The sequence below is a fragment of the Sciurus carolinensis genome, chromosome 8, assembly GCF_902686445.1.
Source record: "Sciurus carolinensis chromosome 8, mSciCar1.2, whole genome shotgun sequence".
NCBI lineage: Eukaryota > Metazoa > Chordata > Mammalia > Rodentia > Sciuridae > Sciurus > Sciurus carolinensis.
The window spans coordinates 68,173,539-68,189,146 of record NC_062220.1 but is presented as its reverse complement, the minus strand read 5'-3'; the positions used below and the strand labels follow the sequence as shown (position 1 = coordinate 68,189,146).

General features: G+C 34.8%; 1 protein-coding gene across 1 annotated transcript in view; it reads left to right on the top strand.

Annotated features, from left to right (window-relative positions):
* The window catches only part of Cog5 (component of oligomeric golgi complex 5), a 332,336-nt gene that overhangs the window by 3,434 nt on the left and 313,294 nt on the right, over positions 1 to 15,608 (top strand). The window contains exons 2-5 of the mRNA XM_047560136.1: positions 3,395 to 3,534; positions 6,316 to 6,373; positions 8,495 to 8,549; positions 8,653 to 8,722. Coding sequence (XP_047416092.1) covers positions 3,395 to 3,534; positions 6,316 to 6,373; positions 8,495 to 8,549; positions 8,653 to 8,722 — 323 coding nt within the window. The remainder of the gene's footprint in view (positions 1 to 3,394; positions 3,535 to 6,315; positions 6,374 to 8,494; positions 8,550 to 8,652; positions 8,723 to 15,608) is intronic.

The window sequence follows — 15,608 nt, the reverse complement described above, 5'->3', positions numbered from 1 at the left end:
AAGTCTTTGATCTATTCAGTTTGACTTCTGTGAAGGGTGAGAACTAGAGATCGAATTTCATTCTTCTACATACGGATATAGGATATCCAGTTTTAGGAGAAGTTTCCTTCTCCACCTTCTTGTCCATAACATACCTGAGGAATTAAGCATTTCTAACAGTAACTGTGAGTGACTGTGTAAGGAATTTGCCAGTAACAAAGTCTAGGGTTGATAGGGTTAGTGAGCAGATACATATTTTGAAAATTTGTGAAGTGTTTTTAGTGAGCCTTTTATGGGAATGAGAAAAGAAAGAGAAGTATATATGACTGTCTCTTTGAGAATGGTGTCCTTGACCTTCATTGTGTTTCATCTTTGGGAGATCTTTGACGTTGTTGGCCTCTTTCTTTTTTTTTTTTTTTTTTTAATTCCCCAGTACTGGGGATTAAACCCAGAGGTGCTTTACCACTGAGCCACATCCCCAGTCCTTTTTAGTTTTTATTTTGAGACAGCTAATCACTAAGTTGCTTAGGGCCTTATTTAGTTGCTGAGGCTGGCCTTGAACTTGGAATTTCTCTACCTCAGCCTCCTGAGTCACTAGGATTATAGGTGTGCTCACTGTGCTCATCTGACCACTTTGTCCTGTTTTGGTTTTAGCCATTCTCCATTCTTTTATGTTTCTCTTTCTTTTTTTCCTGAACATTCTTTAGTCTCTGATTTATATTATTTCCTTTACCCATCTCTAATTTTTTGGGTTTTTTTTTTTTTTTTTCTTTCTTTCTGGCTTCTAAACCCTATTTTGCCCATTTCCCTGTTTATTTTTTATTTTTGTACATTCAAAAATTTCCTCATAAATCATCTAGTCTTTTTGTTTTCATAGTTTCCATATGGTACTTAGGCATCTTATAAACCATAGACCTTTATTTTCAAATGTGTACTGGAATTTCTGTCTTGATAGTGAATAAACAGTACCAGTTCTATGTATGAAAACCTACATATGAACAAATAGTGCAAATTCTACATATAAAAAAATGAAGTAGTTTTTTTTCCCCACTTCTCTCTCCTAATCTTTTCCTCTGGTGAACTGTTACCACTTATTTTATGTAGTTAGTTAAAGCATAAGTGTTCCTTACGTAGATTATGAATTCCTTGGAGACCGTGTTTGTTTATGTTCATCTTTGCATATTTAATACTTAGTGGTCTAGCTTAATGCAAAACTGAATTCCTTATTTCAGTTATTTAATCAAGAAACTTGGAAATCATCCTGGATTTGTTGAACATAATAGCCCATTTTCAGCTTTTAACTAAGTCCTAAACATTATGCTTATCTGATTATTACTCTCATCACTTCTTTGACATTCTTAGTGACACTGTCATTCATGCCTTCATTATGTCACTTGTGCTATTATCATAGTACTGTACTTTACTGGCCTTTGTGGCTCTACTTTATGGGTAGCACACCAGGTACCTATGACAGTAGTAAACCAGCTTTCTGGCAAAATAGAAAAAGTCCTGATTTTATGGCTTCTGCCTATTTCCATGGTGTAAATACCCTCCTCTGGTCAATTTTAAGATAGGCACATGTGATGTCAACTGGCTTACAGAATTCCTGAAAATGTAATAACTGACTGCGAAAAGGCAACAAGAGCCAACTATGGCACACTGCTGTGTAACTAAAGCCTTTTTAGTCATCCTCCATACCACTGCCAAAATTATTTTTCTGGAACACAAAACTGACAGTACTCCTTCTTGTCTTCAAAACCTGAAATGGGATTTAATTTGACTGTTTTGGACATCTTAGAGACTGCTTTTCAAACTGCCCTCCAACCTTAATTTGGAACTTCATCTGTTATTTTTTATCCTTTCTACCTAGCAGATACATTCTATGATCTAGACATACTAAAGTTAGTATTTTCTATATTTGTGAAAACATGCCATGGCACTTGCTGTTGCTAAGTCTTCCATTTGCTTGAATTGGCCTTCTCCAGTTTGTCTGTCTGACAGGATTATTAATTCTGAGAACCACAGGGCAGATTGGAAGGAAATATGGTTCTTAGAATCAAGGCCAAAATAGCAATATTCTTCTTTCACTTCACTCCATCTTGAGAGTAGTCAAGAGTATGAGTATTTGCTTTTAGCAGAATAATTCTTTCAGTTGATATACAGATTAATTAATTCAACTAATGCTGCACATCTGACCATGTGTCCCATTTTGTTCAGGGCCTGGGGATGTGGAACTTATCCTCATGGATCATACATTATGTGTAAACAGCTCAAGTGTTCTTAAATACTTTGTTTTGCTTGTTGGCTTTGTAATGTCTGCCAGGGCAGTCTTATCTCTGTCTCACATACAGTTATGAGGCTGTGGTATGTATCTACCCTGAGCTCATTTTTATGTATTTTTTTGGGAGTGGTACTGGGGATCAAAGCGAGGGGCACTTGACCACTGAGACACAAGACCTTTTGATTTTCATTTTGAGACAGTGTCTCTATAAGTTGCTGAAGGCCTCACTAAGTTACTGAGGCTAGCTTTGACTCTCTTTCCTCCTGCCTTAGCCTCCTGAGTTCCTGGGATTACAGGCATGTGCTGCTACACCTGGCTTTGTGTTTCTACTTTTATCTTTTAATTTTCTCCCTCTTTTAAAATCACCCATAAATTTGTGGATTCTTTATAGAAAGTTATCTTTTTAACACACAGTATCATTTCTTTTACCTGTACTAAGAGTTCATTTCAAACAGTTTTTCTTCTATTTACCTATTTTGCCTGGAAATTCTAAATGTCAGTAATACTTATAAATTTCCTTTCTTATTTCTAATAAAATTATTATAACAATATTCTTGCACTGATGTAGAAAGATCTGAGGCCCAACCTGTCATAAATAGCCAATTTTCCTGTTGCATTCTCCCTGGCAGTGACCTTGTTTTCTTGGAAAAAAGGCTATGGTTAGTAGTTATGTTTCAATCTTTTACTTGGTGTTTTTCTTCCTTTTGATTTATTATAAAGTAAGCATTTAACAGTACAGCAGAGTGGTTCAGAGCTTGGGCTCTTCAGCTAGACTTCCTGATTTGAAATCCCAGAGAGTAATGTTGGATAAGTTGCATGCCCTGTCTGTGTTTGTTCCTCATCTCTGAAATGGGGAAAAGAATAACTCCAACAGGGTAGCATGAGAATTGAATGAGTTTGTACAGGTAAAAAGTGCTTAAATCAGTGCCTGGTGCATAGTAAACTTTCATGAGTATACTCACTACTCTTCTGCTGTTGCCTGCTCCACTCCTCAGTGAATTAGGAAGCATTTATAACAGTTTCCAGTGTATAGGAAGATATCAAAATATGTTAGTTAGGATTATAATTGCTGTGTTTAATAACTGTGCTTTAGGACAGGGTATATAAAGCATTGTCCTGATTTTTTTCCCCCAGAGTGTTATAGTGACTTTTTAAATGAAGACTTTGATGTGAAGACATATACTTCCCAATCTATTCATCAAGCTGTAATTGCTGAACAACTAGCCAAACTTGCCCAAGGGATCAGTCAGTTGGATAAAGAGCTACATCTACAGGTAATTCAGGTCTATTGGCTCATACAGATTATTCAGCCTAAAATGATAACTTATCCTCTTTGTAAGATCATCATTGTTAAATTTAAATGCATGTTTATGTGAACAAATGCATATCTTACCAGTGACTTATTTTTCAGACTACATTTTTGCAACGTTTTCTGTAAGCCTCTTTGTTAGTTGAAAAGGAATATAGCTACCTAAAACATTTTATTTATTCTTTCTGTTTACCACCTAAATTGATGTACAATGAATATAATGAGCAAAAAATAGAATTTCTTTGATTAAAAGTAATAGAAAATGGAATTTTGGAAGGAGAAAAATTGGTCTGTTATGTTGGCAATTTACACTTTGTAAGCACAAAGTAAACCTTTGCTGAAATTATAGAAAGTTGATAAATATGATAAATATCGTGGTGGGTAGAACACAACATGAACAGTTAGGAGATGGGTCCTAATCTCTACTGTGTTGTTAACTGACTTTCATGACATTTATCATCTTTGAGGTTTGTGGGGGTTTTTTGTTGTTGTTTTTTGAATCTATCAAATGGGTTGGAATGACTAAGAAGAGGAGATTGCAGCAGATAATCTTGAAGGTTCCTTCCTCTTCTACAATTCTAAAATTTTTATAGGTTAGTTTAACCATATATTTCTGGTATTGCCTTTTGTCTGAATAGGGACTTAATAAATTCTTTTTTAGATAGTGAAAAAATATGCAAATAAATGGGCCATTCCAAGAAACCTAGATCTGGTATGTCTTAAGACATATCTACTTAACCTTTTTGTGTCTTAGTTTCTTAAATAAAATAGCAGTTTAGAAGGATTTGGATGACTTCTAGTGTCACTTTAACTTAAAATTTTTTTTTTATTATATATACTTCAATATTTATTGACAAATATTTAGAAAACACTTAATTGTCATGCTTTGGGTCAGGCTGTGGGGAAAGAGAAATGAATAGAGCACATTTCCTGATTCTCCAAGGATTCATAGATCAGTGGCAGACAGACAGAAGTAATGGCGAGCAGATGGTGCATATTTTACATAGAGTAGTACAAGGTGTTTGTGAGATATGGGAGAATGTACTTAACTCTGCGTGGAGTTCCAAGGTTTTGGCTTTTTGCAAGAGCCATCTGAAATTCTTTCTGTCCACTTATGCTTATTTTCTCTGTTTTGTACGTAGTACTTTCTCTGTAGGAATCAGTATGAATTTAACATCTCTTAGGACTAATTACACTGTTAAGTTTAGGATGTGAGATAGAGGAAATCTCTGAGTTACAGAAAGAGATCTGAACATGTTATAAGTGATGTTTTTACAGAAGCAAACTTGAGATAATGCTAATTAATAAAATAAATACAATAAAATTAATTTATCAGCGAGATGATTAATATTGCAAAAGATTTACTATTAGTTAGAACTTGGGGAAAATTCAGATGTGTTCTGATAACCTCAGGAGTTAAATAAGACTAAAAGTAAACACTTGGGTAGGAGAGGAAGAGACTTGATAGAATGACAGTGATATCTGAAACAGAACAAAGCAGAGGGTGTCAATGAATGAATCTGCTGATTAGGAACTTAAGTTTACTGAGCTAGCTTTAGTTCTTAGTAGATATGAGTAAGAGACTTCTTATTGGTTGGAATAAAGGGTAAAAAATGATAAGGATTCTTTCATTAGTCTAAAGGTTTGCATAATTTCTTAGTGCTCCCAGCAGGAATCTCTTGCCAGTGACTTTTACTTTTTTTTTTTTTTTTTTTTTTTTGGTACCAGGGACTGAATCCAGGGGTGTTCAACCACTGAGCCACATCCCCTGCTCTTGTTATGTATTTTTATTTTGAGACAGGGTCTCACCAAGTTGCTTAGGTCCTTGCTAAGTTGCTGAGGCTGGCCTTGAATTTGCTATCCTCCTGCCTGAGCCTCCTGAGTTGCTGAGATTATAGGCATGTGCCACTGTGCTTAGCATGACCTTGAACTCTTAACCTTCTTTGCTTTTGTTTTGGTCAATCACACTGCCCTAATTTTCTTATATAAAAATATCAATCTTTTGTAGGGAAGAGGATTTGCTGTGACACTGGGAAACTGGAAGCTGGGATATATTTAAGGATAGATAGGCACTAAGTGCCTTATCTGTCCATATTAGGATGTGGCTTTGACGATACTGAATTAAGTCCAAGAACCAAGAAAACCTGATGTTTGAAAACATTCTTTAAAGGGAAAGAATAATAACATATCAAGAACTAACTGATTTTTTTCAGTTTTGGTAAAACTCCACTTACATATCTCATTAGGAAAACAAGGGGCTACCTATAGTCTGAGTGTTTTGTTTCTTAAGAAATCATGTGTTGAAGATTAATCCCCAAAGTAATAAACATTAAGAGGTGGGGCTTTTGGAAGATGACTAATGCCCTTCTGAATGAGGGCCAAGGGAGCTGTTCACCTTTCCTATCCTGTGAGGACGCAGAAGGCACTGTTTATAAGGACAGGGTGCTCACTAGACACCAAATTTGCCTGCACCTTGATCTGTGTTTATAAAATTACCCAGTTTATGGTATTTTGTTTTAGCAGCCCAAATAGACTAAGATAGGGCTAGTGAAAAGGCAGTATCTCCTCCTGCTCTGTGTTGAACTATAAACAGGTATATGTGTTCCTGCTAATAACTCATTTTAAGCACACTTTCACAACCTCATAACCTTCTTTTGTATTAGTATTTGTCTTCTTTATACACCAAGAAAGAGCTTCAATTCTTTATTGCGGTAACCAAGAAAAATACCTTTTTCTTCATTTTCAGGTTGTTGCAAGACATGAAGACTTACTGGCACAAGCAACAGGGATTGAGTCTTTGGAAGGTATATTCTTATCAGCTATTACAGATTAAGTATGTTCTTGGGGAAATTAAGAGCCTTTAAGTACAGATTGACCTAATACTGGAAATTGAGTTGGGAGAGAGTGGAGAGAATTTTGCTTTTTGACAGGGTTGGGGTTGGTCAGAAGTTATCTTGAGCATCTTAAATTTAACATAGCAGAGTTCAGGGATGGAGTTGTATGTGTTTGTGTATATAGTTCAATACAAAGAAAATCTATGTAGATATATGTATGTATATATACATATGTATATACACACATATATATCAGTATTTTATTGAATAGATAGTATTTAAACATTGGGATTGAATAAAATCCCCAAAAGATTGTAGATGGAGTAGAGAAGATTGCTGAGGATCAAGTCTTAGGAGGTACTCCAACACGTAGCGATCTAACAAAGGAGGAGTAGGAGCAACTAACAAGTTGGGAGGAAACCCAGGGGTGTGATGACTTTGAAGCCTAGAGAAAAAAGTATTTCAGGGAGGGAGTGGTCAACTATGTTATGAGTTTCTGTGACCCTAAAGACAAAACTGACTACTGAATTTGGCAACTTGGAGATTTCAGGTGGCCTTTGTAAGATCTATTTTAGTGGAGTATTAGTGAAAACTAATGAAGAGTGGGTTGTGGACAGAATAAAATATAAGGAAATGAAGATAACAAGGACAAATAGGGGAGTTCATTCTTGGAGGTTTATGGTGAAGGATCCATGAAACCAGCAAAAAGAAAAAAAAAATTGAATCCTCAAGTCCTTGGAGGATTCTGTTGAACTGAACCATGTTAATGCATCATTGTATGCTGATAGGAATGTTTTATTAATTCTTATGTTACTTTGTTTAATATATGAGAGGATATCTATACTTAAACTTGTTTGGATTATTATGTTTTCAAAATATGACTATGCCTCTTGAGTATAGAAACTGAGTTTTAAAGAGAATTCAAAATAATTGAATCACAATAATGGAAAGCCTAAATAATCAAGTTTTAATTTCTGTCTCTCTGAAAATACTTTAGTAATTTTGTAATTTTTTTCGTCATGTTGTAAACCTGGAGTATAAAGGCAGTAATATGCTTGTTGTCCATGTTTATTTGTATAACACATAATTCATTAATTCAATAAATATTTATTGATGAGCTGGGGTTATAGCTAGAGCACTCCCCTAGCATGTGTGAGGCCCTGGGTTCAATCCTCAGCACCACAAAAAAACAAGATAAAGGTATTATGTTCACCTACAATTAAAACAAAATATTAAAAAAAATATTTATTGACTACCTGGGAATGATTCGAGTTAGGCTTTGGTTATATAGTAGTGAATGAAAAAGATACTTTCTTTAATCTCAGGATTTATAGCCTGGTAGGGGAGTAAAACATTAAACAGATATACAACTAGATATGTAATTACTTAATATAATTATACCATAAAGTAAAAATATAATACTCTATAAAAGTGAATAAAAATGGGAATCTAAATTAGGAGGAGGATCTTGTTAGTAATTGTTTTTGTTAAGCAGAAAACTTGAAGAAATAGGAATTATTCAGTAGGAGATTGAGGGCTAGCTAGAGTAAGTTCTCCATTTCCAGATCATGTGGGGTCTAACAGACCAACCTATGGACTATAGTTTAAATGTAAAAGTGAAGGGGAGGCCATAGAAGGGTTTTAAGTGAAAGAATAGTATGAAATAATTTGAACTTTTCAAGATTTCAGGGCTTTGTTGTTGTTGTAAAGTACATGTAACAAAATTTACTATTTTAACCATTTTAAAGTATACAAATTAGTGACATTAAGTACATTTACAGTGTTTTGTAATCATCACCACTACCTGGTTCAAGAACCGTTTTACCACCCCAGATGAAAACCCTATACATTAAGCAATCACACTCAGTTCCCTGTATGATTTCTTTTGTGGGGCAAGGATTGAAGGAAGAGGCCAGTTACAGACTGTTGTTAACAGTGCAAGTAAAAGATATTGGTTGCTCGGATTAAGGTGGTGGCAGAAAAGTTAAAATTATATTTGTATATATATTAATTTTATTTTATTTGTCTATTCTTACCAGTATGAATTCTTATAAATTTGTAATGCCAACATAAGTTGTTATGTTTTCCCAGGTGTTCTTCAGATGATGCAGACAAGAATTGGGGCTTTACAGGGAGCTGTTGATAGGTATTGTTATTCATTTTATAAATATATGGTATGAAAATATTTCTGTTTATATTTTGAAAATGATTTAGTTCTTACTCTTCTTTCTCTTTTTTCTCTCCCATAGGATGAAAGCAAAAATTGTGGAGCCATACAATAAAATAGTAGCCCGTACTGCACAATTAGCAAGGCTTCAGGTAGTTTCTCACTTTTATTTCTATGAACTTTATTATTATTATTCATGTTGTTTTTATAAATGAGCATATTTAAATAATATGTATCCTAGAGAAATTAGAGAATTGGAATAGAACATGAGAGAAAAGGGGAAGAAGTAATAAAAAGCCTTAACATAAGATATCCAGTTCAAAAAATACAAACTCAAATTATTCAAGGGAATTATTTTAATTCTCATTATTGCCGTATATAATAATTCATTTAGTATTTTATTTGCATCTTCAATTTCTTTCACCAACACTTTATAGTTTTTGTTGTGTAGATCTTTTACCAACTTGGTAAATTTGTTCTTAAGTATTTCATTTCATTTTTGTAGCTGTTAAAAATGGGATTATTTTCTGGATTTATTTTTCACTTTTAGTGTTTAGAAATACTACTGATATTTGTATGTTGATTTTGTATCCTTCAACTTTATCAAATTCATTTTTGTTCTTTTTTTTGTTGTTGTAGAATATTAAGGGTTTTCTATATATCAAATCATATCTGCAAATAGGGACAATTCTTCTTTTTTGGTTTGGATGTGCTTATTTCTCTTTCCTCATATCTTTGGCTAAGACTTTCAGTACTATGTTGAGTAGGAATGAAAAGAGTAGACATGCTTGTTCTGTTCCTGATCTTAGAGAAAAAGCTTTGAACTTTTCACTAGTGAGTACAATGTTAGCTGTCGTATTGTATATGTATTGTATATGGTCTCTACTGTGTTGAAGCACACTCCTGACAGCTAATTTGTTGGGAGTTTTTTAAAAAATTTTGATAGGATGTTGAATTTTGCCAAGTGCCTTTTCTGCATCTATTGACATGATCATATGGCTTTATTCCTTTAGTCTGTTAATGTGGTGAATCACTTATCAATTGTGTATGTTGAACCATCTTTGTATCCTAGGGATAAATACTATTTGGTTGTCGTAATGATCCTTATAATGTGCTGTTGAATTTGATAGTATTTTGTTGAGAATTTTACACCTATATTGATAAGAGATATTGACCTGTAATTTTCTTTTTTTGTAGTATCTTTGTCTGACTTTGATATCAGGGTAGTGCTAACCTTAAAAAATGAGTTTAAAAGTATTCCCTCCTCTTCTGTTTTTTGAAAGAGTGAGAAAAATTGATTTTAGTCTTTAAATGTTTGTCAGAATTTCAGCAGTGAAAGTGTAAAGTCCTGAGCTTTGCTTTGATGGAATACTTTTTATTACAAATTCAATTTTGTTATTTATTATTGGTTTGTTCAGGGTTTGTTTACTCATGATAGTATCTTGGTAGGTTGTATATGGCTAGAATTTATTCATTTCTTCTAGGTTTTCCAATTTGTTGCTATATAATTGTTCATTATAATCTCTTATGTTCCTTGTATTTCTTTGGTATTTATTATAATTTGAGTCCTCTTTTTTTCTTAGTCTAACTAAAATTTTCTTGAATTTGTATATCTTTTCAAAACATCAGTTCTTAGTTTTGTTGATCTGGGGGCCAGTTCTGAGGATTGCATACTTATGCTTAAGTATAAGTATGCATAAGGCCTTATGCATACTTGGTGTGAACTGAACTGTACCCCAGCCTGTTGATCTTTCCCGTTATGTTCCTGGCCTTTTATTTCTTCTATTTTTACTTTGATCCATATTATTTTCTTTCTTCTAACAACTTTGGGCTTAGTTTTTTTTAGTTCTCGAGATTTAATGTTAGCTCATTTGAGATTTTCTATTTTGATGTGGTCAATTATTGCTCTAGAATTCCATCTGAGAACTACTTTTTCTTCATCCCATAAGTTTTGGTATGTTTTATGTTATCCATTTTTGTCTTTCTGAAGATATTTTAAAATTTGTCTTTCAATTTCTTTTTTGACTCATGGTTGCTTGGGATCATATTGTTTAATTTCCACTTTTGTGAATTTTCCAGAATTTATCCTGTGTTTGATTTCTAGTTTCATACCACTGTGATCAGAAGAGATACTTGGTGTAATTTCAGTTTTCTTATATTTTTTAAGACTTATTTTGTGGCCTAATATATGATCTATCTTGAGGAATGTTCCTTTGAACTTGAGAAGAGTATATATTCTGGTACTCTTGGATCAAAATGTTCTATAGATGTCTGTTAGGTCTATTTGATGTACAGTGTCATTTGAGTGTGCTGTTTCCTTACTTATGGGTGATGTGTACATTGTTGGAGGTGGAATATTGAAATCCCCTATTATTATGGCATTTTTGTCTGTCTCTCTCAATTGATAGATTGGTATTAGCTTTAAATATTTAGATGCCTCTGTGTTGAGTGCATATATAGTTACAGCTGTTATGTCATTTTAACGAATTGACCTTCTTTATCTTTATATAATGATTTTGTCTCTTTTTACAGTTTTTGGCTTGAAGTCTATCTTAACTAAATGTAGCTATCTGTAGCTATCACTAGCTCTGTTCTCTTTTACTTTCCATTTTCATTTTCTACTCCTTCTTGTTCTTCATGTTCTTCTATGTATATTCCTAAAAGTGAAATGAGTGTCTCAGGGAACACATAGTTGGGTTTTTTTTTTTTTAATTTATTCAGTCACTCTGTCTTTTGACTGTGTTAGGTAAGGACTTAACTGTTGTTACTTTGTTGATTGTTTTTTGGTTATTTTGTGAATCCTTTATTCCTTTCTTGCTGTCTTGCTGTCTTCCTTTGTGATTAAATGATTTTTAAAAATTTTGATGTACTTTGATTTCTTTCATTTATTTATTTTTTGTGACTCTGGGGATAGAACCCAGGGCCTTTTGAATGCTAAACCCATGTTGTATCGACGAGCTACATCCCAAACCCTCTTACTTCTGATTTTTTTTTATGTTATCTATTATATTATCATGAGAATTACATAAAACATCCTGTAGTTATAACAGGTTATTTTACCCTGATCAGAATTTAACTTTGCACAAAAAACTCTCCTCCCCCATATTTTATATTTTGATGTATCCATTTATATTTTATTATTGTGTATTCCTTACAAATTATTATAGCTATGATTTTTTTGTCTTTTAAACTTTATGCTAAAGACGTAAGTGACTTGCACCTCCCCATTAGTATATTAATGTACAGTAGTCTCCATCATCTAATGTTTGGATTTCTGTAGTTTCACTTGTTTATGGTCAACTATGGTCCAAACATATTAATCGAAAATTTTCAGAAATAAATAATTTGTTTTAAATTGCATGTTGTTTTGAGTAGCAGGATTAAATCTTGCACTGTTCTGTTCCATCTTGTGCAGGATATGAATCATCTCTTTGTCCAGTATATCCATAGTGTATATACTATACACCTTTTAGTTACTTAATCTCAGTTATCAGATTGATTGTAATGATATTACAGTATTTGTATTTGTGGTGCATTCCTATTTGTGGTTTAAGACATTTAACAGGAATTCTTAGAAAGTATACCTCATTGATAATGGGGGACTGTGTGTTCTGAATTTGAATGTGAACTTAGTTTTATCAGTGTTTTCCACTTTCATATATTTTCATGTCACTAATTAGCATCTTTTTCTTTCACTTTGAAAAACTCTCTTTAGCATTTCTTATAAGGCAGTCTGTTGGTGATGAACTCCCTCAGCTTTTGTTAGGGAAAGCTATTTCCTTTCCTTAATTTCTGAAGGATAGTTTTGCTGATAAAAGTATTTTCATTTGGCAGTATTTTTCTTTCAGCATGTTGAATAGATCTCTCCTGACCTGTATGGCTTCTGCTGGAAAACCTTTTAGTTTTATTGAAATTCCTAATATGTCACTTATGTTGAATATGCCTTTTAGATGCTCTTGCTGCTTTCAAGACCCTGTCTTTATCTTCAATTCTTAGTTTATTTTGGGGTGGTCTTATTTGGGTGAAATCAATTGGAGATCTTTAAGATTCCTGTGCCTGGATGTTTGTTTTTCCTAGCGTTGGTAAACTTGTTTCTCTGCTTCTTCTGGCCTACAATGGTTTATTTGATGGTGTTTTATAACTACTAAAGTGTTTTTTGCTTTTTAAAATTCTTTTATCTTTATATTTTTCTGACTCAGTAGTTTCAAATAACCTGTCTCTGAGGTCACTGATTCTTTCATTAGCATGATGAAGTCAGCTGTTGAAATTGAATGGAAATTTTCTTATTATTGTGTTCTTTTTTTATAGTTTCAATTGTTGAAATTCTCATTTTTTTTGGTCATTTCTCTGATTTCATTTAGCTGTCTGTGTTTTTTGATTGCTCACTGAGCTGCTTTAAGGTGATTATTTTGAATTTTTTGTCAGGTAGTTTGTAAATCTCTATTCCTTTAGTGTTGGTTATTAGAGCTTTATTTTTTTTTCTTTGATCATTTCCCTGATTATTAGTGATCCTTGTTTCTTTGTATTGGTATCTGCACAACTGAAGAATTAGGAACTTATTCCTATCTATGCAGACTATATTTGACTGGGAATGCCCTTCAGCATTGAGCCTATTCAGAGATCGTGGGTAGACCATTTGGCATGATTTATTTGCAGGCTTGTTGCTGGTGTCCTTGGGTAGGCGGTTCTGGTACCTGGGTCATCAGTTGGACAAATTTGGCTTCTGGTCCACAGGATTGGGCCTGGAGCCTATGTCCACGGGGGCAGACCTGAAGCTTCGGTCTGCTGGTGTAGGCCTTCATGCGTGGTCCATAGTGCTAGGCTAGCTCCCACTATGGAGGACCTGTTGACTTGCCTTTGCTGGTTCAGGCCTGGAGACTTTATTTGTGAGGGCCAACCTGAAGCCTGTGTCCTTGGAAACTGATCTGGTACTGGGATTGACTCTGAGCCTGAATCTGCAGGATTAAGCTAGATGCTAGGGTGATTCTGGTACCAGATCCCCTGGGACAGATTTGGAACCTGAATCCATGGGGGTGACTTAGATCTGTGGTGAGTCTGGGTTGTAAGTCTGTGGGTTGGGACTTTATCCTGGGTCTTCTAGAGGTAGCCTGGGGCCTGAGTCTACAGGGGAGGTTCTAGAGCAGACCTGGACCTCTTTTATTTATAGTATTGACCTGGAATCTAGGTCCATGAGGGTTGGCCTGGAGCTTGGGTGATGGGGACAGGTCTAAGTCATGACTTTGTGACTTGGTGTTGTGTTCTACTAGCATGGACCTAGACACTTGGTCTGCTGGAGCAGACTGCAACCCTGGGTCTGCTGAAGAGGGCCACAGTGGCAGATCTGGGTTTTGTCTCTGGGGACTGGCTTGATGTTGAGGCTACAGATGCCTATCTGGTATTGTGGTGGGCCTGAACTTGTGGCCATGTAATCTGGTATGGAGCATGGGGCTGCAGGGGTTGACCTGATGCTGGTGTCTATGGGTGCTAAGCTGGTGCTGAGGGCAGACTTGAAGCCTAAGACTGTAGGTGATGGTCTGGTTCTGAATTAGTCCTGGAAATGAGTCTGTAATGCTAACCTGGAGTCTAGGTCATATGGTCTGGCTTATTGCTGGGGTAGGCCCAAAATATGGGACTAGTTAGAGACTGGGATTTTTGGGTTATCAGTCTGGTGGTGGGATGGGCCAGGAGGCCTCATCTGCAAGTGCTGGCACAGTGTGTGGGATATTGGGGTTTTCCTGGTACTGGATTTGACTATGGAAGGCTTGCTGTTAGGGTCCAAACCAAAATCTAGTGCTTATTTCTTTCTCCTTCCTGCTTCCAGAGGGTATTTTTGTGCCAAAGTACTTAGGGTGGGGAAAGGGTGACGTGTTTAATGTGGAACTGCCATTCCTACCAATGTGTCATTTCTTATTTATTTGCTACACTCAGATGCTATAATGTCTCACCTGTTTTCCTTTGCTCTTGTGAAGGTGTTTTGGGGCTTAGAAAAATTGTGCAAATTATTGTGTTTGCAAACTGAAATGCTGGAAATTCTATTCCACCATCTTGGTGATATAACTCCTACACATCTCATGTTGATTTTCTTTTCAATGTTATTCAAAATCACAATGCCCTACTTTTTGAAAATAGTATGTTTTTAAACAAGATTCATTGCATGTTGATTGTTGAGTTGGCTAATTTTTATTGCTATAGAATATTCTACTCTTTTCATATAAATGGATCATACATTTTGAAACACTTTATTTCTGACTTCCTTCACTTTATGTAGTATTTTCAAGATTCATCTATTTCTCAGGATAGATCATTCATTCTTTTTTATGACTAAATAGTATTTCATTGTGTGAATATGCCACTTTTTTGTTTATCCATTGATTAATGGATATGTTTTCTGCTTTTTAGCACTTGTAAATTAAGACTGCCATGAACAAGTTTTGTGTATAATTTTTCGTGTGGATGTATTTTTAAAAATTCTTTTGGGTATGTAGATTCCTAAGAATATCTATGACAGGTCATATGATAACTCTGTGTAACATTTTGAGGGATGCCAAACTGTTTCCAAGGCATCTGCACTGTTTTCTGTTTCCATCAGTAATGTGTGAAGGTTCTAGTTTCTCTATTTCTTTTCAACATTTTTCTTTTTAATAGAGCTATGGTATTGGATGTGGAGAAGCATCTTTAGCCACGTATGGGGATGCATACCTGTAATCCCCGCGATTTTTGGAGGTTGAAGCAAAAGGATTGCAAGTTTGAGGCCAGTCTCAGCAACTTAGAGAGTCCCTAGGCAACTCAGTGAGACCCGGTCTCTGGTGAAATACAACAGGGGGCTGGGGATGTGGCTCAGTGGTAAAGCACCTCTGAATTCAATCCCCAATACCAAAAATAAAACAAAACAAAAACTCATTGTCATTTTGTTTTGCATTTCCCTGATAACCGATGATATTGACTGTGTGTTATTATGCATATTGACCACTTATATATCTTTGGACGAATGTCTATTCAAACCTTTGCCCATTTTTAAATTGGATATTTGTACCTCTT